A 27,897-nucleotide genomic window follows, 5' to 3' on the forward strand; every position below is an offset into this window, starting at 1 on the left:
GAGCTGGATAGCAAGCAGCAACGGCTGGAGCTGAGCCAATTCAAAGCCAATCCTATATGGCACCTGTTCTAATCCCATCAGCTCCGCTTCACTTGGGACCCTGCACCTGTGTGAGACGCAGAGGAGGTTCCTGGCTCCTGGCTTCATATCGGCTCAGCACCATCTGTTGCGCTCACTTGGGGAGTGACTCATCGGACGGAAGATCTTCCTCTCTGTCTCTCCTCTTCTCTGTATATCTGCCTTTCCAATATAAGTTAATAAATCTTTAAAAATAAATAAATAAATCTGATTTTAAAGAAAAAGCTAAAGTAAGTTTTATTCCTTCTTTGCGAATTTTAGTGTACAAACGTGCGATCCCTAGCGTTTAGCTGGGCGACCTGCGCCCTCTAGGGGTAAAATCCAAGACAAGGCATCCAGGAGGCGAAGGTGACGGCTCTTCTGAGGTCAGGCAGAACAGCAGGTGCATTCCAGAAGGCCAGGGTCGGGGGAGAGGGTGGGTACCGCCGGCGGCTTGTTGTGTGTGTATGTGGGAGGGGTTGTCTCTTTTGTCCAAGACGGATCTGTCCAGAAAGTCAGAGAAAGCCCCAAAGATGGGAGGGGAAGCCATCAATTCACCTTTCCCAAGCACCTCTGAGTCAGGGACACACAAAACAGCAACCCAGGAATCCGGCAAAGGAGACAAGAGGATGGCTGAACGCAGGAGGGCTGCTTGCAATGTCTCTTAGTTACTTCTTTGCTTTTATTTGAAAGGTCAAGGGGCCCCGGTCACGTGGCGGGGGTCCTTGGTCCCACCTGTGTGAAGTGGTCCTCCTTCGTGGAAGAAGAACGGGATAGTGGACAGCGGGCTCAGGGGCACATACAGGATTTGGCAGTCCCCTGGGGCCTGCAGAGGACATCTGGTACCATAACACACATCCAGCTCCCTGCTTGTGGCCTGGGAAAGCAGTCGAGGACGGCCCAAAGCCTTGGGACCCTGCACCCTCCTCCTCTCTGTATATCTGACTTTGTAATAATAATTAAAAAAAAAAAAAGTGCTCCCTCATCCTTGGATTGGTGACATTGACAGCATTCCAGAACTATCGAAGCCACTTGGGCAGAACCCTCGGAGCATGCTCCACACCGGGGACCCTGGGTTTATAGTAGGTGGCCGTTCCCCATCCGCAGGTACTGGGGAGGTGGGGAGGCTGGGTACGGCTTCTCCCCTTATCTCCTCTCTCCCCTCAGAAACAGGAAGAAGAAAAGAGAACATTTGGAAACAATGACACCCATTTTTCCCTAACTCTCAATGCTCCCCATCCTGATCAACTATGTAAACATCATCTAAAATTAAAAATAAAGAAAGAAAGAAAGAAGAACGGCCAATCAGAACAGAAGCTTCCACCTGCTGGTTGGTGCAGGCCAAGTTCAGGAGCCAGAAGCCTGCAGCAGTGTAGCAGGGACCTCCCAGGACGCACAGCAACAGGAAGTTAGAAGGAGCAGCGGCATCCGGATGTATGGGGTGTGGGTGTCCCTAGCCGGGACTCAGCTCCTGTGCACCGGCAGGTGTGGCGCAAGCAGAAGCGGAAGCGGTCAGCGACAGGTCTCAGGGAAGAGGCTGCCTGTGTGGGAGTCAGGTGGAAAAGGCCTCCGGAGGGCGAGGCAGGCCAATATCTAGGGGAGGGGGCACGTGCTGGCGGAGGGCAGAACCCACGCGAGGGCCCTGGAGTGGGAGGAGCAGCTGGAAGTGTGGCTGGCGCAGGGTGGGGGCCGGTCGGAGCGGAGAACAGGACCCCGGGATCTGCTGATAAGACTTTGAGAGCCATGGAGGACTTGGGGGAGAGGAAACATGGGGCTCAGGTGAAGGGACTCCCTTGGTGGGGATGGGGAGTGTTAGGGGGGCTGGGAACAGTGTGGTGGCATAGCATGTCAACATCCCGTAAGAGTGCAGGTTCGTGTCCCGGCAGCTCCACTTCCCATCCAGCTCCCTGCCTGTGGCCTGGGAAAGCAGTGGAGGACGGCCCAAAGCCTTGGGACCCTGCATCCACATGGGAGTCTAGGCAGAAGCAATGTTTATAGTCTATTTAAGATTTGTTTATTTTTATTGGAAAGGCAGATATACAGAGGAGATTACAGAAAGATCTTCCATCTGCTGGTTCACTCCCCAGGTGGCCACAATGGCTGGAGCTGAGCCAATCAGAAGCCAGGAGCCAGGAGCTTCCTCCGGGTCTCCCACACAGGTGCAGGGTCCCAAGGCTTTGGGCCGTCCTCGACTGCTTTCCCAGGCCACAAGCAGGGAGCTGAGTGGGAAGTGGAGCTGCTGGGACACGAACCAGCATCTATATGGGATCCCCGAGGATACAAGGCAAGGATTTAACCACTAGGCTACTGAGCCAGGCCCAGTGACCACAGTTGCAAAAATAGTAAATCATATATACACAATACAAATCTAATTGTATACATACAAATACCAATAGCTGTTGAGAATCACTCGCAGACCCGATTCCCCTATTTTATTGGGTGTAAATCATTCATTTCACGTTTCCACCCGGTCCTACTCTGGCCTGGGACTGGACAGGTGCATCTCCCGGCATGAGCCACATCTCCGCTCTGTGCCCGCCAGATGGCAGCAGCGTGCCCATCCCAGCTGCCCACGGGAGGATGACCACCTGACACCACAGGGTCAGCGCACTGTACGCCATATTCAAATCAGTGCCTTGTCCAGGAGTGGATTTACTTGTTATGATTTTTTATTTCTTTAACTGGGAAGTCAGGTACACAGAGAAGAGGAGACACAGAGAGGAAGATCTTCCATCTGATGATTCACTCCCCATGCAGCCACAACAGCCGGAGCTGCACCAATCCGAAGTCAGGAGCCAGGAGCCTCTTCTGGGTCTCCCATGCACATGCAGGGTCCCAAGACTTTGAGCCGTCCTCGACTGCTTTCCCAGGCCACAGGCAGGGAGTTGGATGGGAAGTGGAGCATCCGGGGACTAGAACCGGCTCCCATATGGGATGCCGGGCGTGTTCAAGGTGAGGACTTTAGCCACTAGACCACGTCACCAGGTCCCAAAAGCTGTTTTTGAATTTTAATTTACTTACTAGGGTAGAGTCAGCATCCCTCAAGGCCACAAGTTCAAATTCCAACTGTTCCACTTCCGATCCAGCTGCGTGCTAAGGTACGTGGAAAGGCAGTGCAGGATGGCTTAAATGTTTAGGCCTCTACGTCCACATGGAAGACTCAGATGGAGTTCCACGCTCCTGGCTTTGGGCTGTCCCAGCCCCAACTGTGGAAAGCATTCGGGGAATAAAACAACCAATGAAAGATTTCTGTCTCTCTCTGCTCCTCAACCAAAAACAAATAACTGGAGATTTTCTAAAAATAAACAAGCTGTTCAAAGCTGCCAAGGGGGCGGGTACAACAGGAAGGCGCTTGCTGGGAGCATGCTGCGGGGGGAGGCAGGGACCAGGCTCACAGCTGAGGGACTAACAGGACCTCGACCCGCTGGACGGGGTACCCAGGGTGGTGGGTGGGGTGCATGGGGCTGGAGGTGGAGGTGCAGTAGAGGCAAAAGCTACGTTCAAATTCTCTCCACTCCTACCGGGCCAGGGCCCTGGTGCCTCCGGGGCAGGGGTGGGAGGAGGGAGGAAGAAGAGGAGGAGGAGGGAGAGTGTTGGGGTGGGGAAGGCCCTGGGCATTTCAGCCTTGGGCGGGGCTTGTCCGGGAAGCCTCCCAGACGTGCTTTTGGGCTGTGAAGAGGCTGAGAGTGGCTCCCATGTGCCAGGCTGGCCTGCTCCTGGACTGGGCAAAGGCACCCCTCCCCTATGCCAACCTTGTCGGGCCACTCCAGCTACATCCTGGGACAGCGTGGGACAAGGCAGGCCTGAATACAGGGTTTGCAGAAGTATAAGGACACCTTGTGTTTCCCACTTGTGTTTCCAAACAGTTCCAGAAACTTCTCCGGGCCAAACCAACTGCGAGGGATTCCCTACAGGGCCGTTCTTGGTGTGGGGAACGGGCACTCTATGTGACTGGAAATGGTTAAGCCACTGCCCTGGTGGCAGGTGCCATTTCGCACCCAGCTCCCTGATGGGAAAGCAGCAGAGGATGGCTCAAGTTCTTGGGCACCTGTGCCCATGTGAGAGACGCAGAAGATCCTGGCTCCCGGCTTCAAACCAGCATGCCTTGGTCCATTATGCCCAGCTGGGAGTGAGCCAGAGGATAAAGGACCTCACTCTCTCTCTAACTCTGACTTTAAAACAAAGATAAACAAACCTTTCAAAAGCCTATTTATGCTGCTTGGTGTAATAGTCTAATGGCTAAAGTCCTTGCCTTGCACGCGCCAGGATCCCATACGGGTGCCAGTTGGCATCCCGGCAGCTCCACTTCCCATCCAGCTCCCTGCTCGTGGCCTGGGAAAGCAGTCGAGGACGGCCCAAAGCCTTGGGACCCTGCATCAGCTCAGCTCTAACCATTGCAACCACATCGGGAGTGAGCCAGCAGACGGAAGATCTTCCTCTCTGTCTCTCCTCCTCTCTGTACATCTGACTTTGCAATAAAAAAATTAATAAATCTTTTAAAAAGTTTTTTTTTAAAGCCTACTGCTAAAGAAGAAATACACACAGAGTTTGTACAGGGGTTTAAAAAAGAGAGAAATTTGTTTTTATTGAGAAGGCTGATTTGCAGAGAGAAGGACATAGAGAAAGATTTTTCCAACCACTGGTTCACTCCCCAAATGACCACAGTAGCCACAGCTGGAGCTGATCCGAAGCCGGGAACCAGGGACCTCTTCCAGGTCTCCCACATGGGTTCAGGGTCCCAAGACTTTGGGCTGTCCTCCACTGCTTTCCCAGGCCACAAGCAGGGAGCTGGATGGGAAGTGGAGCAATCGGGACACGAACTTGTGCTCATAGGGGACCCCAGCACTTGCAGGCAGAGACTTAGTTGAGCTATTGTGCCAACTCTTCAGCATTTTTTTTTTTAATTTGAAAGAATGTTCCCTTTAACCATAATGTTCTCAAATACCAGCCATAGTTGGAACTGGACCTAGCTACAGCCCAGATTCTAACTTACCCAGGCCTCACCCAGGGCTAGCAGGGACCCGAGTCCTTGACCCAGCATGGGTATCTCCCTGCATGACTAGGAAACTGGCACCAGGATCTTGAGCCCGAATTTGAGCGCAGGCAACTCCCACTGCGACGCGGGCAGCGGCTGAAGCCTGGGGCCCCGGGCCCAGCCCCTAGCAGAGCCCGAGCTGTCCAAGGGCGGGGAGCAGGAGGAATGCAACAGGTTTCCCAGCTTGTGATGACGTCAGCAGGGTGGAGCTGCCACCTGCTGGGCGCAGGACGTGGCTGGAAGGACTCCTTGGAATGCTGTGGCCATCCCTCTAGGTGGCAGGTCCTCCAGGTGGCAGGTACAGAACTGACCAGGTCACTGGTCCAGTCTCGGCTATTGTGGCCATTTGAGGATGAACCAGAGATATACAGTTTGTCTGTCTCTCTCTGCAAGTCTACTTTTTAAAAAGGGAAATTTTGGGCCTGGCGTGATAGCATAGTGGTTAAAGTCCTCGCCTTGTATGCCCGGGATCCCATAGGGGTGCTGGTTCTGGTCCCGGCCCCCCTGCTTCCCATGGCCTGGGAAAGCACCAGAAGATGGCCCAAAGCCTTGGGACCCTGCACCTGTGTGGGAGACCCGGAACAGGTTCCAGGTTCCCGGCTTCGGACCGGCGCAGTACTGGCCGTTGCGGTCACTTGGGGAGTGAATCATCGGATGGAAGATCTTCCTCTCTGTCTCTCCTGCTCTGTGTATATCTGGCTGTAATAAAATGAATAAATCTTTTTTAAAAAATAAAGAAATCTTTTTTTAAAGATTTATTTTTATTGCAAAGTCAGATATATACAGAGAGGAGGCGAGACAGAGAGGAAGATCTTCCATCCGATGATTCACTCCCCAAGTGACCGCAACGGCCAGTACTGCGCCGGTCCGAAGCCGGGAACCTGGAGCTCTTCCGGGTCTCCCACACAGGTGCAGGGTCCCAAGGCTTTGGGCCGTCCTCTGGTGCTTTCCCAGGCCACAAGCAGGGAGCTGGATGGGAAGTGGAGCTGCCGGGATTAGAACTGGCGCCCGTATGGGATCCGCTAGGCCATGCCGCCTGGCCCAAAAGATTTCTTTATTAAAAAAATAAATAGTATTCAATTGCTTTGGCAACTAGAAAGCTCCTCTTGTATGCAGAGGATTCTGAAAAAAAAAAAAATTGACCCGATCAGTTAGTTCCTCATTAGCACTTTGGCCGGAGGAGCAGGTGGCACATACGTTAAGTAAACCAAGCAGATGCCAGGCTAATACAGCAGAGCCATGAGGCGGGGCTTGCGGCGGAGCCAGGGGTTGCACCCGGGGCCCCTCAAGAGGGTGGGAAAGGGGGGACCAAGGCAGCAGGCAAAGACCCTGGCCTCCCTCAGCCCCTGGGAAGCGTCCATCACACACGCTGTTGCTCTGCCCTTCTCCTGCGGGTGCCGTCCAGGCTCGGGAGCCCGCAGCCCGCCGCGTGGACACGACACACACACACACGGACACGCGCGCACCGGCTGCCAGCTCCCTCCTTCCACGCTTCACCCATCCAGCCTCCTGGCCCCGCCCTCCTGGCCCACCTCTCCTCGCCATTGGGCCGTTGGCCGAGTCTCGGGCACTGGTTGGCCGGCGCGGCCGTCAGTTAGGGTCGAGGCCTTGATAATCCGTCCCCGAACCTCGAAGGGGCGGGCTCGCGTGCGGGCGCGGCCGGAGCTGCGGCTTCAGGTAGAGACGCCAGGCAGCTGGCCACGGGGTGAGCTGGTCAGCGGGTGGGTGGGTGGCCATGGCATGGCATGGCGCGGGGGGCGCAGATCAGGGGGTCGGTGCGCTGCAGCCGAGCCCCCTTTTGGGGGTTCAGCGAGGTCGGGAGCCCTGGGACACTGGCGCGCCCCAGGTGGGGCAGGGAGGACAGTGGGTGGGGGTGTCCTGGATCCCTGGAGGAGAAGGATCCGCGCGCCCCAGACCCTGTTGGGGAATCCTTCTCCTGCTTCTCTCTTTTGGACGGCCTGGGGTGGCAGGGGGATGAGGTCCACTTTCCCTGTCCCCTCCCTGGGTTTTGCGGGGTGGTGCGGGGAAGGGTTGCGGAAACGGTGCTGCAGCGGGGAGGGACGGACAGGGCTCCCCCCGGGACCTGGAGACAATGGGCAGCGGATGGAACCGCCCGGCAGCGGCGTTTCCTGGAGGAAACTGCTGTGTCTCCGCGAGGGAGGCTGACCTGGCCGGAGGAGGATTGGGGGGTAGGGGCAGGAGGCCGAGAGGGGGAGAAGACCCCTCGGGCAACCTCTTTCATCCCGCCTTGTGGTGGGTGGGTCCCGTCCCCCTCTCCGCGCAAGGTGCGCGCACCCAGGGTCTCACAGCGGGCAGCAGGTGCCCCTTCGTCCCCCGGCTCCTGACCTTAGGATTAGCCGCTTCCACCCCACCCCCACCTCCACCCTTCAAGTTTTCTCCGGTATCCCGAAATAGCCTCAGGGGGCGGGAGTGAGGGCGTGCGGCTGACGGCCTAATGAGGGGGTCTCTGGCAGAGGATCCGGGTGTAGCTGTGACAGCCCCAGCAGGCGGGCAGGCGGGCAGGAAGGCGGGCAGTGGTGTGCAGCTCCACGCTTCCACTTGGGAGAGATGGCCTGGCCAGAGCAACCCTTGGTGTGCACCTGCCTGCCTCTGCTCAGAGCCAACCCTGTCAGTCCAAACCCAGCAGGTGCAGCTGGGAAGGCTAAACTCCAGACACACACACACACACACACACCACCACCACCACCATCACCACCACCACCACCACCACCACTGCCGCCCGTCCCAGGCTCTCTGCCGCGATGATAGGAAGGCCGACCTCAGAGACTTCTGGAAGAATTTATAAAACCCAGATCACAGCCATGCTTAGAGGCTGTCCTCCAGCAGCAGGCAGAAGGTCTATGGGCTGGTTATCTCTCCTTGGAGTATCCACTGCTTTGGTCTTAGGGATGGCCCCCAGCTGTTGCCTGACAGTCTGGGACCTTGGCTTGGGGTGTGGCCAGGTCACCAGAGGGAGAAGCAGGGGGCCCATCCCTGTGAGTCATACATCAGCTGAATGTTTGGCAGGGTCCAGGCTCCCCCTAAAGCCCAGCCCCGGGGGTTTTTTTCCATTCCTGAATTTCCCAGCGATTTCCTGAAAACATGTCAAAAGTCCTCTGCCCTGCTGGTTTAGCAACTCGAGGCCGGTGTGAGAAGACAGGAAGCACCTGTCGGGGACTGAAACTGGAACAGCAATGGCTGGACTTGGCGGGGAAGGGGGGAGACCAGACGTCAGGGACCCCGGCTGGACACAGGCAGGCAGTGTGGGGTGAGCTGGTCAGGCCGATGGGCGCTTAATGACACAGAAGGTCTGGCACACAGGTGGGCATCGGAAGGGGTAGCTGTAGGGTAGCCATGTGGCTGGCACAGGGAGCGGGCCAGGGAGCAGGTATATATGGGGTCTGGCAGACGACAAGGCCCTATCTGGCCTGGAGGTCCTTTTTTTTTTTTTTTTTAACATTTATTTCTTTTTATTGGAAAGGCAGATATACAGAGAGGAGGAGAGACAGAGGAAGATCTTCCATCCGATGATTCACTCCCCAAGGGACCGCAACGGCTGGAGCTGAGCCAATCCGAAGCCAGGAGCCAGGAGCTCTTCCGGGTCTCCCACATGGGTCTGCAGGGTCCCAAGGCTTTGGGCCGTCCTCAACTGCTTCCCCAGGCCACAGGCAGGGAGCTAGATGGGAAGCAGGGCTGCTGGGATTAGAACCGTTGCCCATAAGGGATCCCGGTGCATTCAAGGCGAGGACTTCAGCCGCTAGCCCACGGCACCAGGCCCGGAAACTGGACTTTAAGAAAGCTTTCATATGGGATGCTGGCGTGCAACGCAGACTGTACCACCAGGGGCCCCCCTACCTGAATCCTGCTCTCAGATTCTCCCCAGGGATAGACCCAACACCCAGGTGATGGTTGACACCTGGATGGGGTGTCCCCACATTCAATGCAAACCTCGGAGGTCTCTTAGGACGAAAGGAAGGAGGGTGTGTGGTGGGGGGCGGGGCGGTGGGAGGCAAGCTTGTGCCCCCCATGGTGGGCCAGGCCACACCCTCACACAACGCCCCTTGGGGGCCCTCTTCCAGGGTGTCCGTGACAGCGACTCCTCCAGGAATCATGGCCAAGTTTGCCCTGAATCAGAACCTACCCGGTGAGTGTGTGCGTCGTGATCCCACTGTGGACATAGAATCGTGCCGTGTGGACACAGATCCACGCTGTGTATGTATGTGGACCCAGCCCTGCAATGCCTTCCTTGGTTCAGTGGCCAGACAGACTTTCCCAAAAGGCCTTTGGGCCAAGGTCATGACTCCGGGGTTCTGTCCACAGGTTCAGCCAATTCCCACGTCCTCCTTTCGTGGCCCTTGCCAGAACCCCTTCAGCTTTTCCCAGTACTCCTGGCTGGGGACACACTGCCAGCTCGCTCCCTTCCATTCAGGGTGCTTCCTTCTGGAAGCTTCCTGACTCCACCCTTCCCCATGACCTCCAGGGCCAACGTCATGGGCCCCCTGCAGCATCCCATCGGCCTATTATTACTACCACCCATAGGCACCATCTGTAACAATCGCGTCTCTGCCTTCCGGACCAAGGGACAGAGCAGTATTTGGTCCTTCATGCTTGTGTCCCCAGGGCCTAGAGAAGTGCTTGGCACAGAGTAGGCACTCAATCCGCAGTCGCTTGGGTAAATGGAGGCAGATACGGATGCAAACCTAGATGCGTGGGTGGGAGGAACAGCAAGTGTGCAGGGTTTGGGTGCAGGTGTGCTGGGAGAGTTGGGGGGGAGGTTTCTTCTCAACGCCCCCCTTCCATACCCGCAGACCTGGGTGGTCCCCGCTTGTGCCCAGGGGGCGCACGCAGCCCAAGCTCGCCCTATTCTGTGGAGACGCCCTACGGCTTCCACCTGGATCTGGACTTCCTCAAGTACGTGGAGGAACTGGAGCGCGGCCCCGCCGCCCGGCGCGCCCCGGGACCTCCGCCTCCACGCCGCCCTCGGGTGCCCCGGTCCGATCTCGCTGGCGTGCGCAGTCCAGGAGCCTGGACATCCAGCGAGTCCCTGGCCAGTGACGACGGTGGAGGAGCTCCGGGCGCACTGTCCCCCGGCTCGGCCTCGGGGTTCCCGAGGCCACAGCTGTCGCCGAGAGCGCCGGTACGCAACCCGCGCGTCGAGCACACACTCCTGGAGACGAGTCGGCGGCTGGAGCTGGCGCAGGTGCAGGATCGCGGGCCCAGCCCTTCCCGCGCCGCCCCGCCGAGCCCACGCGGGTCTGGCCTCACCAGTCCCGCCCCCAACACCGCCCTCGCCTCGCCGGCCCCCGCGCAACTGCAACTGGTGCGCGAGCAGATGGCCGCGGCTCTGCGACGTCTGCGCGAGCTGGAGGAGCAGGTGCGCTCCTTGCCCGAGCTGCAGGAGCAGGTGCGCGTGCTGCGAGCCGAGAAGGCGCGACTGCTGGCTGCGCGCGGGCAGCCCGAGCCTGACGTGGAGGCTGAAGTGCGCCCAGACAAGCTCGCCCAGCTCCGACGGCTCACCGAGCGCCTGGCCACCTCTGATCGGGGTGTCCGCCCCAGAGCCAGTCCTCGTGCTGAGTGTCCTGATGGACTGGCAGCAGGACGCAGCGAAGGGGCGCTCCAGGGCCCCGACGGGGAGCCCCAGACCCGGGAAGTGGGCATCGAGGCCGTACCCGAGACCCAAGAGGCGGGTGCTCAGGCTGAAAGGGAGACCCTGGAGGCCAGCGTGGAGGCGGCCCCCGAGACCGTGGAGGAGGAGGCATGGGTGACTGAGGAATTGCTGGGGCTGCCCGAGGCTGCGGAGCGAGAGCTGGAGATGCTGCATGCCAGCCTGGAGCACCAACGCGGGGTGAGCGAGCTCCTGCGGCGCCGGCTGCGGGAACTCGAGGAAGCCCGCGAGGCCACGGAGGAAGCCGCCACGCAGACCTTGTGCAGCTGTGGCGAGAAGGCCACGCAAACCGAGTCCCCCTCACCGGGGATCCAGAACAACCCACCTGGACCCCCGGATGGAGACAGGGTCGCAGCGCCCGCGGGTGAGTTTTAACCCCCTCCTCGCTCAACCCCAATCAACCGGCTGCGGGACTCGAACTCAGCGCCCTGGCCTGTTCTCCACCAGGCATCCTGAAATCCATCATGAAGAAGCGAGACGGGACTCCTGGCACCCAGCCCAGCTCGGGGCCTAAGAGCCTGCAGTTTGTCGGGGTCGTCAATGGAGAGTGAGCACACCCGCCCTCGGGCACCCCTATAGGCTCTGCAGTCCTCGGGTTTCCCATCTCTGAAATGGGCACAGTCGCTTCCCACCTCGCAGAGGAGGCTCAGCTCATGTCTCCCACCCACTCCAGGTATGAGGACAGCTCCTCCAGCGACGACCACAGTGACAGCAAGGACACCGAGGAGGAGGAGGAGGAGGAGGAGGAGGTGGCCGCGGAGCCCTCCAGGGGCAGCTCCTCGGGCTCGGGCTCTGGCTCCAGCTCCGGGGATGACGATGGTGGCGGGACAGACCCCGGGCCCCCGGTTGCTCTCAGCAGCGAGGACACCCAGGAATTGGAATCTGGGCCTGAGCCGAAGGCGGAAACTCAGTCGGGGGTGCAAGGGAGGTGAGCGGGGAGCCTGGGGTGGGAGCGACCGCTGCTGCGGACGGGGCGCAATGGCTGAATCTCCCCTACGTCTCGCCTCTCCTCCCTCCTCAACAGGTGCGAGCTGAGTCCACGCTTGAGGGAGGCCTGCGTGGCGCTACAGAGACAGCTGAGCCGGCCTAGAGGGGTCGCCCGGGACGGAGTGAGTGTCCAGGGAAGCACGCTGGGGGTTTTCTACAGCGTGTGTTTTGGGGCGGGGCGGGGGGAGGTGTTCCTAACTTGCACCCCTCCCACCAGGAGCCTCCCCAATCCCAGACTGAGATCTTACTGGGATCTTTGCCTGGCTGGCCAGGACTGGCTCCAGGATTCGACCCTGGGACCAGCCCAACCGGGACGGCCCCCAGTGTCGCCCACTTGCGCCTATTCCCTGTCCCCGCAGGGCGCGGCGCGCCTGGTGGCCCAGGAGTGGTTCCGAGTGTCCAGCCAGCGGCGCTCCCAGGCCGAGCCCGTGGCCGCGGTGCTGCGTGGGGTGGCGAGCCTGGGAGCCGAGCTGCTGGCTCACGTGGTCAATGTGGTGGACAGCAACGGGAACACGGCACTGCACTACAGCGTGTCCCATGGGAACCTGGCCATCTCCAACCTGCTGCTGGATACGGGTCAGAGCCGGGGGAGGTTGGACGCGTGCTCCTGCGACCAGGGAACGGGGCGAGGCGGACCCTGTGCTGAAATGGCCGGTCTTAATAGGCAGGCCCAGCCCAGCACTGCCCCAGCTCCCACTTCTGCAAGCATTGGCTACCCTGGGCTCTGGGAACTGGTGGAATCTTGTTTAGAAGCATTATTTAATCCCCTCTGCCTTAGTTTGCTCATCTGTGAAACGGGCATAGCGATTCCTCCTTCCCCGGGAGACTCCTCTAACAGGTGCCAGGTGTGGAGTGGGAGGTTGGCGAGTGGTCACCGTGTCCTCGGCTCACCCGCTTCAGGGCTTTCTCTTTTACCAAGACTAGGAGCCTCTTCTGGGTCTTCCATGGGGTTGCAGGGTCCCAAGGCTTTGGGCCGCCCTCCACTGCTTTCCCAGGCCACAAGCAGGGAGCTGGATGGGAAGTGGGGCTGCCGGGATTTGACCCATTAGACCTGGCGCGTGCCCAAATGGGATTCAGGGCATTCAAGGTCAGGACTTTAGCTGCTAGGCCATGCTCTCTGGGGACTGTCTCAGGGGCAGTTGAGAAAAGTTGAATGGGCCCCCTTTGGCTCACCTGCAGAGAAAAGCCAGGGTTGTCCCCTGTTGTCAGCAAAGCTTGAGTAGCAGCAGGGATTTGAACCAGCACTCACATGGGATGCCGGGGTCACAGCCTGCTGCTCCACAACACCGGCCCCTCCCTGGGCTTGTCTCTGAAGATTACACATTGGATCATATTATCCTGTTGGATCAGGGCCTTACCATAACAGGTTCATATTAAGCTGATCCTGTCTGCAAACACTCGTGTCCAAGGGGGGCCGTGTTCCCGGGTGCTGGAGGTCAGAGTGGATGGCCATGGGGAAGCGACAGTAGGACTGGCTGATTCGTAAGACAGAGTCACGGTTGGCTCAGCCACTCCCCGACTGCCCACCCACGAGCAGGTCTGGGTCAAGAGCCTCGTGGAGGACGGAGTGGTCCCCCAGGTCAGGAGGCAGGCAGCCAGAGGTGAGCCAGTTGCGGCTCAGTGTGGCTGACCCTGCATTGAGCACCTACTGTGTGCCCAGTCTGAAATCCTGGGCGGGTGGGTCAACTTGAACTTCACAGGGTTGCCAGCCTTGTGTCTGAGGGCGCCACTCTCCCACAGGGGTCTGTGAAGTGGACAGGCAGAATCGCGCCGGATACTCAGCCCTCATGCTGGCCGCGCTCACGTCAGTGGGGCAGGGGGAGGACTCGGCCGTGGTGGAGAAGCTCTTTCGCATGGGCGACGTCAACGCCAAGGCCAGCCAGGTATGCAATGTCCCCCGCCTAGTCCCCCATCCCGAGGTCTCCCTTCAAGGGAGCTCCATACCTCCTCCGCCCTACTCCCCCAGACAGGGCAGACACCCCTCATGCTGGCCATCAGCCACGGGCGCCAGGACATGGTGGCGGCCCTGCTGGCTTGCGGGGCCGACGTGAACGCCCAAGACGCCGACGGGGCCACTGCGCTCATGTGCGCCAGTGAGTACGGACGCCTGGACACAGTTCGGCTGCTGCTGGCCCAGCCGGGATGCGACCCTGCCATCCTGGACAATGTGAGCTGTTGCCACTAGGGGAGGTCAGGGACAGGGTGGTTGGTGCTGCCTTGCACACACCTGACCGCTTTGCCCTTCCCCAGGAGGGTACCAGCGCCCTGGCCATTGCCCTGGAGGCCGAGCAGGACGAGGTGGCCGCCCTGCTGCATGCGCACCTCAGCTCGGGCCAGCCCAGTCCCCAGGTGAGTGTAAGGCGTGCAAAACTACAAAGAATTAAAAAAATAAATAAATAAAATCCCAGCTGCACACCAGGCTGGGCGAGGCCGCCCAGTGTGTCCCACGCTGCCCTGGCCACTCTCCCAGGGCGGCCTATGTTTGTCCTGCACAAGTCCCACAAAGATGTACCATGAGGGTCAAGAGCACTGGACCCTATAGAGGGGGCAGTGGTCCGAAGTGGGGGGCCAAACAGGCAGGCCTGCTCCCCTGCAGAGCAAACATGTTGGATTCCTCCTTTTCCCCTCTCTAGAGCCAGTCACCCCCAGACTCCCCCACAGCCAGCCCCGGTGAAGCAGAAAGCAGGGATGGCGGAGGGGAGCCTCAGCCACAGTGAGCAGGGCTGCCCGGAGAGCGCTCCGCCCCCCAGAACCTGCCCTATCCGCACCCCATTCTTTCCTAATAAAACATTTATAGGATATAAGACAGGCTTGTGACTTAAGTTCGGGGGGGGGGGGGGGCAGGGAACTGGCGACTTCCCACCAGGAGCCTAATAAAACCCCGATCCACCCCGACAAAGGTTGAGCTGAGCCTCACGTACAATACAAACGCTTTTATTTAACAATCGCAGGCCATTCCAGGGGGCGGGGCTGCTGGGACATCCAGGAGGACCCTGTAAGGAGAAGCACCCGTGAGATGCACACATGAGCGCCCCCACCGGCAATGGGAACACCCCTTTCCTCCCCAGTAGGCTCAGTCCCCCCTTCACGGCTCCACCACCCACCCCAGTGCCTCCCGGAGAGGGGGTCCACCGGGACACCCACCACGGGCATCAGCTCAGCGCAGCCTCCTAGCCTCCCGCTCCGACTCCAGCAGGGTGAGGACGTCGCCCTCCCGCACGGGGCCTTTCACGTTGCGGATGATGGAGCGGCTCGTGTCATCCATGAATTCCACGCGTACCTGTCAGTCCGGAAGGGAAGAAAGCCGACTGGGGCTCAGAAAGGATCTGATAGGGGCGCGGATCGTTGGGGGTCCCGGGTTGTTAGCGGGTGTTGATGGTTCGAGGAGGGGCTCCCGTGGACCCGAGGAAGCAGCTGACCACAGCTCGGGCCAGTGGGAGATTCTCCCACGTCCCACAGGCTGCCTAGGCGTCCAGGGCCGAGCAGCCAGCCTCCCCTAGCCCATCAGCGGTGCACAGACCCCCGCCCCTGATCCCGGGGACCCTCCCGGGCGCTGGGCGTCCAGGGCCGAGCAACCAGCCTCCCCTGGGCCACCAGCAGAGCACAGACCCCCGGCTCTGATCCTGGGGACCCTCCGGGCACTCGGCGTCCAGGGCCGAGCAGCCAGCCTCCCCTGGGCCACCAGCAGAGCACAGACCCCCGCCCCTGATCCCGGGGACCCTCCGGGCACTTGGCGTCCAGGGCCGAGCAGCCAGCCTCCCCTGGGCCGTCAGCAGTGCAGACCCCCGCCTCTGATCCCGGGGACCCTCCGGGCGCTGGGCGTCCAGGGCCGAGCAACCAGCCTCCCCTGGGCCACCAGCAGAGCACAGACCCCCGGCTCTGATCCCGGCTCTGATCCCGGGGACCCTCCGGGCACTTGGCGTCCAGGGCCGAGCAGCCAGCCTCCCCTGGGCCGTCAGCAGTGCACAGACCCCCGCCCCTGATCCCGGGGACCCTCCGGGCGCTGGGCGTCCAGGTCGGAGCAGCCAGCCTCCCCTAGCCCATCAGCGGTGCACAGACCCCCGCCTCTGATCCCGGGGACCCTCCGGGCGCTGGGCGTCCAGGGCCGAGTAGCCAGCCTCCCCTGAGCGGTCAGCAGTGCACAGACCCCCGCCTCTGATCCCGGGGACCCTCCGGGCGCTGGGCGTCCAGGGCCGAGCAACCAGCCTCCCCTGGGCCACCAGCAGAGCACAGACCCCCGGCTCTGATCCCGGCTCTGATCCCGGGGACCCTCCGGGCACTTGGCGTCCAGGGCCGAGCAGCCAGCCTCCCCTGGGCCGTCAGCAGTGCACAGACCCCCGCCCCTGATCCCGGGGACCCTCCGGGCGCTGGGCGTCCAGGGCCGAGCAGCCAGCCTCCCCTAGCCCACCAGCAGTGCACAGACCCCCGCCCCTGATCCCGGGGACCCTCCGGGAACCCCACCATCCGGCTCACCTGCGTGCACTGTCCCTGGGAACCGGTCCTGCCCAGCACCTTGGTGACCTGGAGACAAACAAGCCGGGGGTCAGCCTGAGCCTCCCCGTCCACCCTCTGCCTCCGGGCCTCTCGACTCACACCCGGGCCGTGTCCTCACCCTGGCGAGCTTGATGGGCTGCACACGACTCGTGTCCATGATGGCGGCTCGGACGCGCGGCCTGGCCGAGAGGAGTCACGTGGTGCGGCCGCAGCTTTTATAGGGCGCGCTAGCCCCGCCCAGGTACGCTCTCGCGAGACCGCGCGGGGACGACGTCACCGGCGCCCTTCAGCGCGCACACAAGATGGCGTCCGCCACTCGTTTCATCCAGCGGCTGCGGAACTGGGCGTCCGGGGTGCGCGGGGCGGACAGGGGTCCTTCCGGGGGTGGGTGGACGGGCCGGGGAGGCGTGGGCTCCGGGCGTGTCGGGGCCCGCTCCCGTTCCTCGCGGAACCCGGGTGCTTAGCGGCCTGTGACCCCTGGAAGTCCGCGGTGCACCTGCTGCCCTGTCAGGCCGGAGTCTCCCCCGGGTCCCCCAGCCTGGGGCCCCTGACACCCGCGGGCCCTGCAGCCTCTGACCCCTGACACCCCTGGGCCCTGCAGCCTGTGACCCCTGACACCCCCCGGGCCCTGCATCCTGGGGCCCCGGACACCCCCGGGCCCTGCAGCCTGGGGCCCCTGACACCCCCGGGCCCTGCAGCCTGTGACCCCTGACACCCCCGGGCCCTGCAGCCTGTGACCCCTGACACCCCCGGGCCCTGCAGCGTGTGACCGCTGACACCCCTGGGCCCTGCAGCGTGTGACCCCTGACACCCCCGGGCCCTGCAGCCTGGGACCCCTGACACCCCCGGGCCCTGCAGCCTGTGACCCCTGACACCCCCGGGCCCTGCAGCCTGGGACCCCTGACATCCCGGGCCCTGCAGCCTGGGGCCCCGGACACCACCCACCCTCCTGGCCTCCAGCCCGTGGCCCTGGACCCTCCACCGCCCTGGCCCTCCAGCCTATGACCCCAGACACCCCTGACATCCCGGGCCCTGCAGCCTGCGGCCCCACAAATCCCACCCCTCCTCGGGCCCTCCAGCCTGGGACCCCTGACCCCCCCATTTCCCACGACCCTCCAACCTGAGACCCCAGACTCCCCGGGCCCTCCAGCCTGTGGTCCTGGACCCCCCATATCTCAGGGCCCTCCAACCTGTGGCACCTGACACCCCCCAGCTCTCCAGCCTGTGGCCCGGACACCCCCAAGCCCTCCAGCCTGTGGTCCTGGACCCCCCATTTCCCACGGCCCTCCAACCTGAGACCCCGGACTCCCCGGGCCCTCTAGCCTGTGGTCCTGGACCCGCATTTCTCAGGGCCCTCCAACCTGTGGCATCTGACACCCCCAAGCCCTCCAGCCTGTAGCTCCAGACGCCCCCCCTTAGGTCCTCTAACCTGAGGTCCTGACCCCTCCTGGAGCCTCCAGCTTGTGGCCCTGAACCCCTCTGGGCTCTCCAACTTGAGACCCCTGACCCCCATTTCCCAGGGCCCTACAGCCCGTGGCCCCAGACACCCCACTCCCCAGGCCCTACAACCTGTGATGCCCAACACCCCCCAGCCCTCCAGCCTGTGGCCCCGGACCCCCCAGGCCCTCTAGCTTGTGCCCCTGGACACCCCGAGCCCTCCATCCTGAAACCTCAGGCCCCCCACCCTGTGGCCCCGGACCCCTGCTTTTCTCTGCAGAGCCCCTATCCCCATCCCTCCACCCGTTCTCCCGCCGAGTCATCCCTGTCCTGTTTGCCCTTTCCCGTCCTGGGGTGCCAAGCAGCCTCACCTGCGCCCCCTCTTTGTCTAATCTTCCCCCACCCCCTCCCACAGCAAGACCTGCAGGCGAAGCTGCAGCTGCGCTACCAGGAGATCGCCAAACGGTGAGCCAGTGTCCCTTTCGACCCCCTGGGCCTTGGTGGAGCAGTAGCCCCCTGGCCTGGGGCACGATGGACACGTTGACTTTTGCTGGCCTCTTTCTGGGTCTGGTTGTTGCGGACACAGCCAGGCTGGGCAGAGTGGGGGGGAGTGCATTGTGTCTAGGGGACCCCTGGTTAGATGTTGCAGGGTTCAGGATAAGGTGCAATGATTCGACTAAAGTTCCCTGAGAGGTGGGAAGAGACAGCTAGGGGCCTCGACTTTGGGGACACAAGTTCTCAGGCACGTGACTCTCAGGGTGCCCCCATCCTAGAAGTATAGGGGAATCCAGGCCGTCTTGGGCTGCTTTGTCAATGGGATTGGGCCAAAGTGATTGGAAAGGGTTTCTGTTGGAGTGGCCAGGATGGGGAAGGGCCCTAGCGGGCATTCAGGGCCCAGGGCACTGTCCCCTGGAGGGCTTGTGGGAGGAAGGATGTCCTCATACACTAGAGTTCGTGGGTGCCCTACATGAGGTGTCCACCCTACAGGGGACACCGGATGGAGCACCAGGCTTCATTCAACTTGGGGCCTGGCCAGGCACCGTGGCTGTGGAGAGTGAGCTGGGCAGCTTTCTCTCTGCGTTTCAAATAAATGAAAAATAGGCCAGCTTTTCCTATTTTTTAAAGGAGCTAAGGCAGTCATTGAGTATTGAGACAGGAAGGAAAATAGCTTTAAAATAGGCGAGCGTGTGGGGATTCCTAACTAAACACGGGAGTCACACGCAGTTACTTGCTAAATGGCTTAGAAGTTTTTGGGATTTTTTGGGGATGGGGTAGTAGCGCCCTCTAGCGGTTGTTTTTTACAATATTTATTTTTGTTGCAAAGTCAGATATACAGAGAGGAGAGACAGAGGAAGATCTTCTGTCCGAAGATTCACTCCCCAAGTGATCGCAACGGCCGGTGCTGCACCGATCCGAAACCAGGAGCTTGGAGCTCTTTCGGGTCTCCCACGCGGGTGCAGGGTCCCAAGGCTTTGGGCCGTCCTTGACTGCTTTCCCAGGCCACAAGCAGGGAGCTGGATGAGAAGTGGGCCAGCCGAGACTAGGCTACTGCACTTGGCCCCTTTAATTAATTATTTTTTTAAAGCTTTGTCGGGAAGGCAGAACTTTACAGAGAGGGAGAGACAAAGAGAAAGATCTCCCATCCACTGGTTCACTTCCCAAATGGCTGCAATAACAAGAACTGGGCTGCTTTGAAGCCAGGAGCTTCTTCTGGGTCTCCCACATGAATGAAGGGGCCCGAGAACATGGCCCGTCCCCTGCCGCCTCCACGCACCATTTAACCAGAAACTGGGATTGGGAGCGGGCGAAGCTGGGACTTGAACCCAGGCACTCGGATATAGGGTTGCCCGTGTTCCACATGGGGGCTTAACTGCCAGGCCCAGTGCCTGCCACCTTGGCTCTCTCCCTCTGGGCAGCATTGTGCCTTTGAACACTTTTAAGGCCTCTGACTTGGGGGTAAATTCAACCCAGGGGTAGGTCGTCTTCAGCCACCACTGGTTGCAGGGTCTGGAGGCCGCCTGAGCACTCAACAGCAGGGCAGCAGGAAGTTGACAGCCCTGGGTGGGCTCCAAGGGCAAGCTATTCTTTGTGAAATAAAACTTTGATCCTTGCAGAGTTCTCTGAAGAATTTCCAAGATTACAGGAAGCTCAGAGGTTCCTCTTCCGGAGCCAGGCCTAGGGATGGGCGTGCTAATATGGCATCCCCCAGAAATCCCCCATGTCAGGGCTGGTGCGTGCCTGGGCCACGGCCACCTCCTGCCCTCCCGTCCCCTGCCTTGGAGCAGGTGAGGGCAGACGGCAGCCTGGGCACCTTGGGAGCTGAGCCTGCCACCCGGTCCCTCCCCAGTCCTCCAGCCCCCGGGGAGCACCCACAGCCTGGCACCCAAGGCGACAGTCCTGAAGTGGCGGGAGGGCAAAGCTGGGTTCTGATGTTGGTCTCCGTCACGGCTCCTGTACTTTTTCTTCCCCGCAGCACCCAGCCACCACCCAAACTGCCCGTGGGCCCCAGCCACAAACTGTCCAACAATTACTACTGCATGCGAGACGGCCGCCGCGAAGCCACACCCCCCTCCGTCATCATGTCCTTCCAGAAGGCACTGCAGCCAGGCAAGACCCCAGAGAGGTGAGGCCCCCCGCCTCTGCACCTGCAACCCTCGTCCTGAACCCCAGGGCAGCCACACTGGCCCTTCTCCATTGGTAAAAGATTACTGTGTTTTCTTTCTTTTATATATGCATATACATATATATATATATATACATATATATTTTAAGAACCTTAGTTATGGGCCCGGCACGGTGGCCTAGCGGCTAAAGACCTCGCCTTGAACACACCAGGATCCCATACGGGCACCGGTTCTAATCCCAGCTGCTCCACTTCCCATCCAGCTCCCTGCTTGTGGCCTGGGAAAGCAGTGGAGGACGGCCCAAAGCCTTGGGACCCTGCACCCGCGTAGGAGACCCAGAGGAAGTTCCTGGCTCCTGGCTTCAGATTGGTTCAGCTCTGGCCATTGCGGCCACTTGAGAGTGAACCAGTGGACGGAAGATCTTCCTCTCTGTCTCTCCTCCTCTCTGTATATCTGACTTTGCAATAAAAATAAATCTTAAAAAAAGAAATTTAGCTATGGCTTTGAGAGTTCTGGAGAGAGGAGGAAAGAGACAGGAAGAGAGAGCTTCCATCCACTGGCTCATTCCCCTTATGGCTGTAACAGCCAGAGCTGAAGCCACTCAGAGCCAGGAGCCTCTCCCGGGTCTCCCACGCAGGTGCCAGGGTCCCAAGGCTTTGGACCATCCTCGACTGCTTTCCCAGGCCCCAGGCAGGGAGCTGGATGGAAAGTGGAGCAGCCTGGAGCACCCTTATAGGATCCTAGTGCATGCAAGGCGAAGACTTTAACCACTAGGCTACTGCACTGGGCACCCCCGCTTCTTAAGTTTTTATTTGACAAGCAGAGTAAGAGACATCTTCCATCGGCTGGTTTGCTTCCTGAATTCCTGCAGTAGTTGAGCCCAGAGCTCCCTAGAGGCCGCCCGCATGGCACCAGGGACCCAGCACCTGCGCCTCCCGGAGTGTACAGTCAGAGGCAGGTGGAAGCCCAGGTTGGGCTGGGACTGAGAGCCAGGCTCGGCATCTGAGGGGTACCAAGAGGGAGTCCTACTTCTCTCTCTTCTCTCTCTCTCTCTCTCTCTCATTTCTTTTTCTTTTTAAAGATTTATTTATTTTCATTGGCAAGGCAGATTTACAGAGAAGAAGAGACAGATTTTTTCCTCTGCTGGTTCACTCCTCAAATGGCCACAATGGCTGGGGCCGAGCAGATCCGAAGTCAGGAGCCAGGAGCTCCCTCCAGGTCTCCCACGCCGGTGCAGGGTCCCAAGGCTTCGGGCCGTCCTCTGCTGCTTTCCCAGGCCACAAGCAGGGCGCTGGATGGGAAGCGGGGCTGCTGGGATTAGAACCGGCGCCCATATGGGATCCTGGAGCATGCAAGGCGAGGCCTCTAGCCACTAGACTACTGTGCTGGGCTCGATTATGCTTTCCAATTGTGTGTTGGATCCCAGAGGCAGCAGGCTGAGGGCCGCCTTGGTCTTACGGGTCCTTGTGGGGACCACACCCCAACCATGCAACTGGTCCTCAGGGAGCCAACAGTAGAGGACCAGCAGGGGTGGGGTAGGGAGGGGCCTTGCTCAGCACAGCTGGGTTCCCACAGCGTCCCCTCGTGGTGGAAAGGGGGCTTGCCAGCCCCAGCAAGTGTGAACTGACCCTCACAGGGAGGCTGGGGTGACCCCAGAGGGCAGGTCCTGGCTCCCTTGGCACGGGGAGGCTGGGGTGACCCCGGAGGGCAGGTCCTGGTTCCCTTGGCACCTGGCCCTAACTGGAGACCCTTTTGCTCCCTCAGCTCCCCAGCCACAGCTTCTGAGAAGAAGGCCGTGACCCCGGCACCTCCCAGGAGGCCCTGGGAGCTCTCCAAGGACCAGCCGTACCTGTGACACCGCCCCCGGGTGCCTGGCCCCGTCCCCAACGGGGCATCTCCTTCTGGGCAAAAGTGACCTAATTTATGACAAATACATGGACCTCCTGTGTTGCTTCTGGCTCTGGTCTTTGTTTTTAAATTATCTCAAAGGTGAGAGGGATCTCCCATTTGCTGGCTCCCTCCCCAAGTGCCTACAACATTCGGGGTTGGGACAGGCCGAAGCCAGGAGTTTGGAGCTTCTTCCGGGTCTCCCACGTGGGTGGCAGGGGCCCAAGGACCTGAGCTGCCACCCCTGCGTCCCCAGGCCACAAGCAGAATGCGGGGTCAGAAGTGCGGCAGCCGGGACATGAACCAGTGCTCATGTGGGATGCCGGCACTTGAAGGTGGAGGATTAGCCTGTTGAATGACCGTGTTCTTACCTCCCGGGAGCCAGCAACTCCATCCAGGTCTCCACATGGATGACAGGAACCCAGACACTCCTCCCCAAAATGACGCATGAGCAGGGAGCTGAACCAGGCACCGCCTGCTTACCTGTGTCCCTTGACAGGCCCCGAGGCACCGCTCACGTGGGTGACTGACTCCCTGGCGTGGCCAGCCACCTGCCTCTGTGCTAGCCCATGGGGGGTGGGGGCAGGTGAGCACAGGCCTGGCCGGGCTGGGACCATCTGGAGCCCAGCGGCAGCGGGCCGCACCAGCTTGCATGTATGAGGGGTGGGGAAAGGCCCCCCACAGCAGGTGTCACCCATGCGCCCAGCTCAGGGCTCCCCGCTCGAGAAGGCCAGGAGATGTGGGGGAGGCGGGCAGCCCCGGAGGGACGGAGAGGGGCCACCCAAGATGCAGGACACCACAGTGGAGGGCTCCCGCGTGCAAAGTCAGATGCAAAATTAGAGCCCCCTGCACCCCGGGTCCTGCTCCATCCTGGGCCAGGGTCACCGTGTTGGGAGGTGGCAAACACTCCCCCACACACACACAGTCAGGCTGGAGTTGACTGGGGGGCCCTGCTGGCTGCCCCATGCGGGACTGTGGATGCAAGAAAAGGCCCTTTATCAAAATCTGCACAGCAGAGAGGGCCGGCCTCCGGGGGGCCCCTGCAGCAGGGTGGTGGACCAGCCCTGGTCTCCCTGGGGCGGAATATGGGGGAACAGGGGGGGGACTGTCAGAGGACCCAGGAACGAGGGATGGATCACCCATGCCCTTGCTCACCATACTGGGTGCCAGACGTTGAGACTAGAAACCTGTTCCTCCCGAGCTGGTGGGAAATAAAAGCATAAAACAATCGAGGCCCGTCACATAGAAAATCCCAAAGGGTTAGAACACACCAAAGGGGCCCGGGGAACTGCGGGGAGTGGCCGCCATATAAAGTAAATCCCCAGGCAATGACGGCCTTTACGCCAGTGGAAAGTAAACAGCCTAAGCGCACAGGCTCGCCCGGCTTGTGTTTCCACAAGTTTCTGGAACAGACCTGGTCTCTCTTTTGGGGGGGAAAGAAAAAAAAAAAAAAGCGTGGAGGGAGGGCCTCTGGGCGTGCGCTGCTCGCCTACTCGGAGACTTACGGCCGCCCGCCCCCTTGCATCTGCGCGTGCGCGCGCGCCGGTATAAGAGCAAGTCAGCGCGCGGCGGGCGCAGCGGGCGGGCGGATGGCACGGGCTGCGCTGGGCAGGACGGCGGCCTCGGGCTGGGGCCTGGGCCTGCAGTCCCTGCTGCTGCTGCTGCTGCTGCTGCTGCTCGGCCTCGGGCTGCCCCTGCAAGCCGCCCCGGTGACCACGGGGTCCTGGGCTCAGACCCCCGGTGAGTGAGGGCCAATGGCTGCGCCGCGCATCCGCCGCGGACACTCCTCCTGCACGTGGTGGTGGTGATGGTGGCGGGCTCCCCGGCTGCACCTGTCTGTCTGTCTGTCATACCCCCCCCATCCCATCCCCATGGGTGCCTCCTGCCTGTCCCGGGCACGCATGCACACCTGGCCCGCTCCAGTGTGTCACCTCCAAGCTACCCTTGAGCCCAGCGTGGGCAGCTTGACCTCTGCGTGCCTGGGGACAGTCCCCTGCCTCGCCCCCCCTGCCTCGCCCCCATCTCTCGCCGCCCCCCCACCCCCACCCCGGGACGCCAGACCTTTGAGCCTGCTTCTCAAATGAACCCCCAAAGTGGCCCCAGAAGTGGCCTGACGGGGTGGGGTGGGGTGGGGGGGACACCTGCCCCCCTCAGAGCTGTCAGGGGGCACCTGACTCCCCGTTGCAAGTTCAGGGTCACCCACTCACCCCAGCTCCTCCCAGCATTGCTGTTCTCAGCCGGCCCCTGTCACTGCACACTTTGGAGTCTCCATCGTGGACAGACAGGCTGTTTCTTTCCGGTGGGGGGGGGGGGGGGACTTTGTCCTCGCACGTGCGGGTCTCAGGATGTTGAAATGGGGGTAGGGGGGGTCTCTATAGATAACTTTGGAAACTGAGGCAGAGAAGGATCATCTGTGGGTCACTCCACCCTGGGTTCCGCAGGTGGCTGCGCTGCTCACATCACAGGACGGCGCAGGGCTGCGGGGAGGAAGCCACTCCTCCCTCCAGGCTCCCTACACCCCCCATGGGCAAGGAAGGAAGCCGGCTCTGAGCCTGTGCCGGCCAGGAGGAGGGGTACAGCCCCCAGGGGTGTGGGGACAGGCAGAAGGAGGAGGATGAGGCCACGCCAGGACAAATGCTGTTTGCCAGGTTCCTTGCCTTCAGGGCTTCCTCCTGGGGCCCTCAGGCACCCACCTACCCGCCTGCCTCCTGGCTGGCCCCCATCCCAGGCCTGTGGCCCTGTTGATCAAGCTGGCAGACCAGGCCACCCTTCCGTGTGTCCGGGAAAGCTCGGCTCTCCCCTCTGGACGTGGCTTGGATCTTGTCATTCGTGTCCCGCTCTGCCCTGGGATGGGCTGGGCAGGGTCCTGGGGCTGTGGCTCTGGACATCCAACCTAGGGGAGGACGTGCGGGAGGCCAGTCGTTTGTGTTTAAAAGTTTTGTTTTTTTTTTTTAATTTGAAAAGCAGAGTTTTACAGGGAGACTGGATCACTCCACAGATGGCTGCAGCAGCAGGGCCTGGACCAGGCTGAAGCCAGGAGCTTATTCTGGAGTGTCCCATATGGGTTCAGGGACTTAGGCCATCCTCCATGGCTTTCCCAGGCTGTTAGCAGGACCCAAACTGGAGCAGCTGGGATTCGAACCGGTGCAGTGCTGGTTTCTAGCCTCATCTTCTTAGTTATCAACTTCTGTGGGCCCAGGGATGTACCTGTCCACTGGGGCTCGCGGCCTCACACCGAGTACAGGTGCTCATGGTCAGGTGTGGGACCCAGCGCGTCTCCTGATGGACAGTCCCCCACGCCACAGGGTCCAGCCCAGGATCGTGCCCGCCGTCCAGCTTCCAGTGCCGCACCAGTGGCTACTGCGTGCCCCTCACCTGGCGCTGTGATGGGGACCAGGACTGTTCTGATGGCAGTGACGAGAGGGAGTGCCGTGAGTGACCAGGGCCTCCCCGGGGCGGGGCCAAAGAGGGACAGGTCCTGGTGGGCGGGGCCTGGACGTCTGTAGGGTGGAATTGGCAAGGATGCGGGGGGGGGGGGGGGTGCCTTTAGGAAGAGGGGTGAGGCTTAAAGGGACCAGGGGACTGGGCCTGGGGAGCATCCCGTACCTGACCCCTCACTGTGCTGCCAGGGATCGAGCTGTGCGCCCAGAAGGGGCAGTGCCCTCCACCTGCCGGCCACCCCTGTCCCTGCGACAACATCAGCGCCTGCCAGGGCAGCGGCCACCATGAGAACCTGCTGAATTGCAGCCGCGCGCCCTGCCCGCCCGGGGAGATCCGCTGCCCCCTGGGTGATGCCTGCATCCCCCACAGGTGGCGCTGTGATGGCCACCCCGACTGTCCCAACGCCAGCGACGAGCTGGGCTGTGGTGCGTGGCCCATGCAGGCAGGGCGGGAGGGGTGGTGGCCCTGCCCTCCCCACCGGCCTCAGTAACCCATGACCTCTGTTGTAGAGACGGGTAACACCCTCCAGGACCGGAATGGCAGCACCACGGGCGCCCCCGTGACCCCAGCCACCGTCCCCTCTCTCAGGAATGTCACAGCCACTTCTGTCGGGTCCCAGGCTGGAAACCCAAGTGCCTATGGGCTTGTTGCCATTGCCGGTGAGTGGGCCAGGCCAGTGGGCATGGTAGGTGGGGGTGGAGGCTGCTTCTGGCATTGCAAACCACGCCCACCCACCTGCCTGTATCTTTTCCGTCCTCTTCCCGCAGTGGTGCTGGGCACAGGCCTGGCCGCCGCCGCCCTTTTCACGTTGTCCCGATTGCGAGCCCAGGGGCGGCTGCCCCCGGCGGGACTGCTGGTGGCCGTGAAGGAGGGACTGCTGCTTTCCAGGCCCAAGAACTTGCTGCTCTGACCATGGACTCTTGGCATGTGCCACGCTGGCCCTAGCGGGCACGTGCGCACAGCCAGGCCACCGGGGGGGCCAAGCCTGGAACCGGAAGGGGACTCATTCCCGCTTACTCACCCACGCTCACGCAGGACCGCGGGACCCAAGCTCCTATAGACCTGGCTGAGCTGCTCCTGTGATGGGTGAGCCGGCTCCATGCCCGGACACTCCGGCCTTCCCTGCTGAGGGCGGTGATTAAACTTGGTTCTCAGTGCCTGGCTGCCTCTAGGCCTCTGTCTGCCTTGGCTGGGGTGTCCCGCTGCAGGGCTCCCACCCCGCTCATATACCATGCACAGCCAAAAAAATGGGGGCATTCGGGAACCCCACCCCACCTGTGAAAGTATCTTTATTTCTCGGTGTCTTTATATGGGTCTGTGTGCCTCTGCGTGTATGTGTTTATATGCGTGTCTGTGTGTGTTGGGAAGAGGGGACACATTCAGTTGGACCTCCTGGAGCCCCACTCAAGGGTCCCTCCCTGCAGGACTGCTGCCACGCTGGCAACAGTGGGCACAAGTCAGCCGGGAACGGGTCAGGCTGGTCCTGTGGACCCGCTGTCTGCTCACAGCGGTGCGCACCAGGCTGAAGTCATGGTGAACTCAGGACCGCTGTGAGCTGGTGACAGCGCAGACGGCCTACGGGCAGGGCTGGTGCCCGGGAGGAGCCCATCTTTGCAGACGCAAGAATCTCTTTGGATCCTCCCCTGCCAGCCGCTTCCTCTTGGCTGGTTCTGGGCCAGGAGTCAGCCGCTTTCAGCTGCAACCCCATGTCCCAGACTGGCCTGGGTGTCCCTCCCCTGAGGGTGGCATACATGAGGGGCATGAGCTAGGTGGGCACAGGTGCCTGTTCCTGCTAGATTCTGAATGGGGTGTGGGCACCAGGCAGCCGGGAGGAGCCTGTGGACACCGTGTGCAACCACCTTTCCTCGGGGGAGATTTCGCATCGTATGAAATTAACCATTAACCGTTTCACAGCGGACGGTCCGGCGACATTTAGGGTCAGGTGTTGTGCAACTAATGTCCGTGGTTCCAAAACATCTCACCCACCCCCCCCCAAAAGCAAGCCCTGCCCCTCCCAGCTGCCCGCTCCCAGCCCCTGGCTACCACGCCTCTGCTTCCTGTCCTTGTAGATTTTCTTCTTAAATAAACGTGTATTTGAAAGAGCCACAGAGAGGGAGAGAGAGGCAGATCTGTCCACTGATTGACTCCCCAAACGCTGCAACAGCCGGGGCTGAGCTTGGTTTGAGCTCCAGCGGGGTCTCCCACGTGGGCGTCAGGGTCCCAGGCCCTTGGGCCATTCTCCGTTGCTGTTCCAGGCACCTTAACAGGGA

At 61.0% G+C, this 27,897-nt stretch overlaps 5 protein-coding genes across 5 annotated transcripts in view; 3 read left to right on the forward strand and 2 right to left on the reverse strand.

The window, feature by feature from the left end:
* Positions 1-27,897, reverse strand: part of ANGPTL4 (angiopoietin like 4) — a 97,480-nt gene that overhangs the window by 11,669 nt on the left and 57,914 nt on the right. The window lies entirely within an intron of this gene.
* Positions 9,127-14,491, forward strand: KANK3 (KN motif and ankyrin repeat domains 3). The gene is made up of 10 exons (XM_058657659.1): positions 9,127-9,236; positions 9,901-11,121; positions 11,205-11,304; positions 11,431-11,685; positions 11,752-11,866; positions 12,104-12,320; positions 13,485-13,627; positions 13,711-13,911; positions 13,995-14,093; positions 14,378-14,491. The coding sequence occupies exons 1-10, from the start codon at positions 9,203-9,205 to the stop codon at positions 14,459-14,461; spliced, it is 2,469 nt and encodes an 822-aa protein (XP_058513642.1). The 5' UTR covers positions 9,127-9,202; the 3' UTR covers positions 14,462-14,491.
* RPS28 (ribosomal protein S28) lies at positions 14,659-16,510 on the reverse strand. Its single transcript, XM_058657856.1, has 4 exons — positions 16,357-16,510; positions 16,218-16,265; positions 14,877-15,024; positions 14,659-14,717 (listed from the first exon to the last, which is right to left on the reverse strand). The coding sequence occupies exons 1-3, from the start codon at positions 16,393-16,395 to the stop codon at positions 14,902-14,904; spliced, it is 210 nt and encodes a 69-aa protein (XP_058513839.1). The 5' UTR covers positions 16,396-16,510; the 3' UTR covers positions 14,659-14,717; positions 14,877-14,901.
* NDUFA7 (NADH:ubiquinone oxidoreductase subunit A7) lies at positions 16,480-22,233 on the forward strand. Its single transcript, XM_058657855.1, has 4 exons — positions 16,480-16,591; positions 18,091-18,140; positions 20,149-20,298; positions 22,064-22,233. The coding sequence occupies exons 1-4, from the start codon at positions 16,541-16,543 to the stop codon at positions 22,152-22,154; spliced, it is 342 nt and encodes a 113-aa protein (XP_058513838.1). The 5' UTR covers positions 16,480-16,540; the 3' UTR covers positions 22,155-22,233.
* Positions 23,776-26,586, forward strand: CD320 (CD320 molecule). Its single transcript, XM_058657660.1, has 5 exons — positions 23,776-23,926; positions 25,492-25,617; positions 25,816-26,052; positions 26,137-26,286; positions 26,395-26,586. The coding sequence occupies exons 1-5, from the start codon at positions 23,776-23,778 to the stop codon at positions 26,535-26,537; spliced, it is 807 nt and encodes a 268-aa protein (XP_058513643.1). The 3' UTR covers positions 26,538-26,586.

Source organism: Ochotona princeps, chromosome 33, assembly GCF_030435755.1.
Source record: "Ochotona princeps isolate mOchPri1 chromosome 33, mOchPri1.hap1, whole genome shotgun sequence".
NCBI classification, from domain to species: Eukaryota; Metazoa; Chordata; class Mammalia; order Lagomorpha; family Ochotonidae; genus Ochotona; species Ochotona princeps.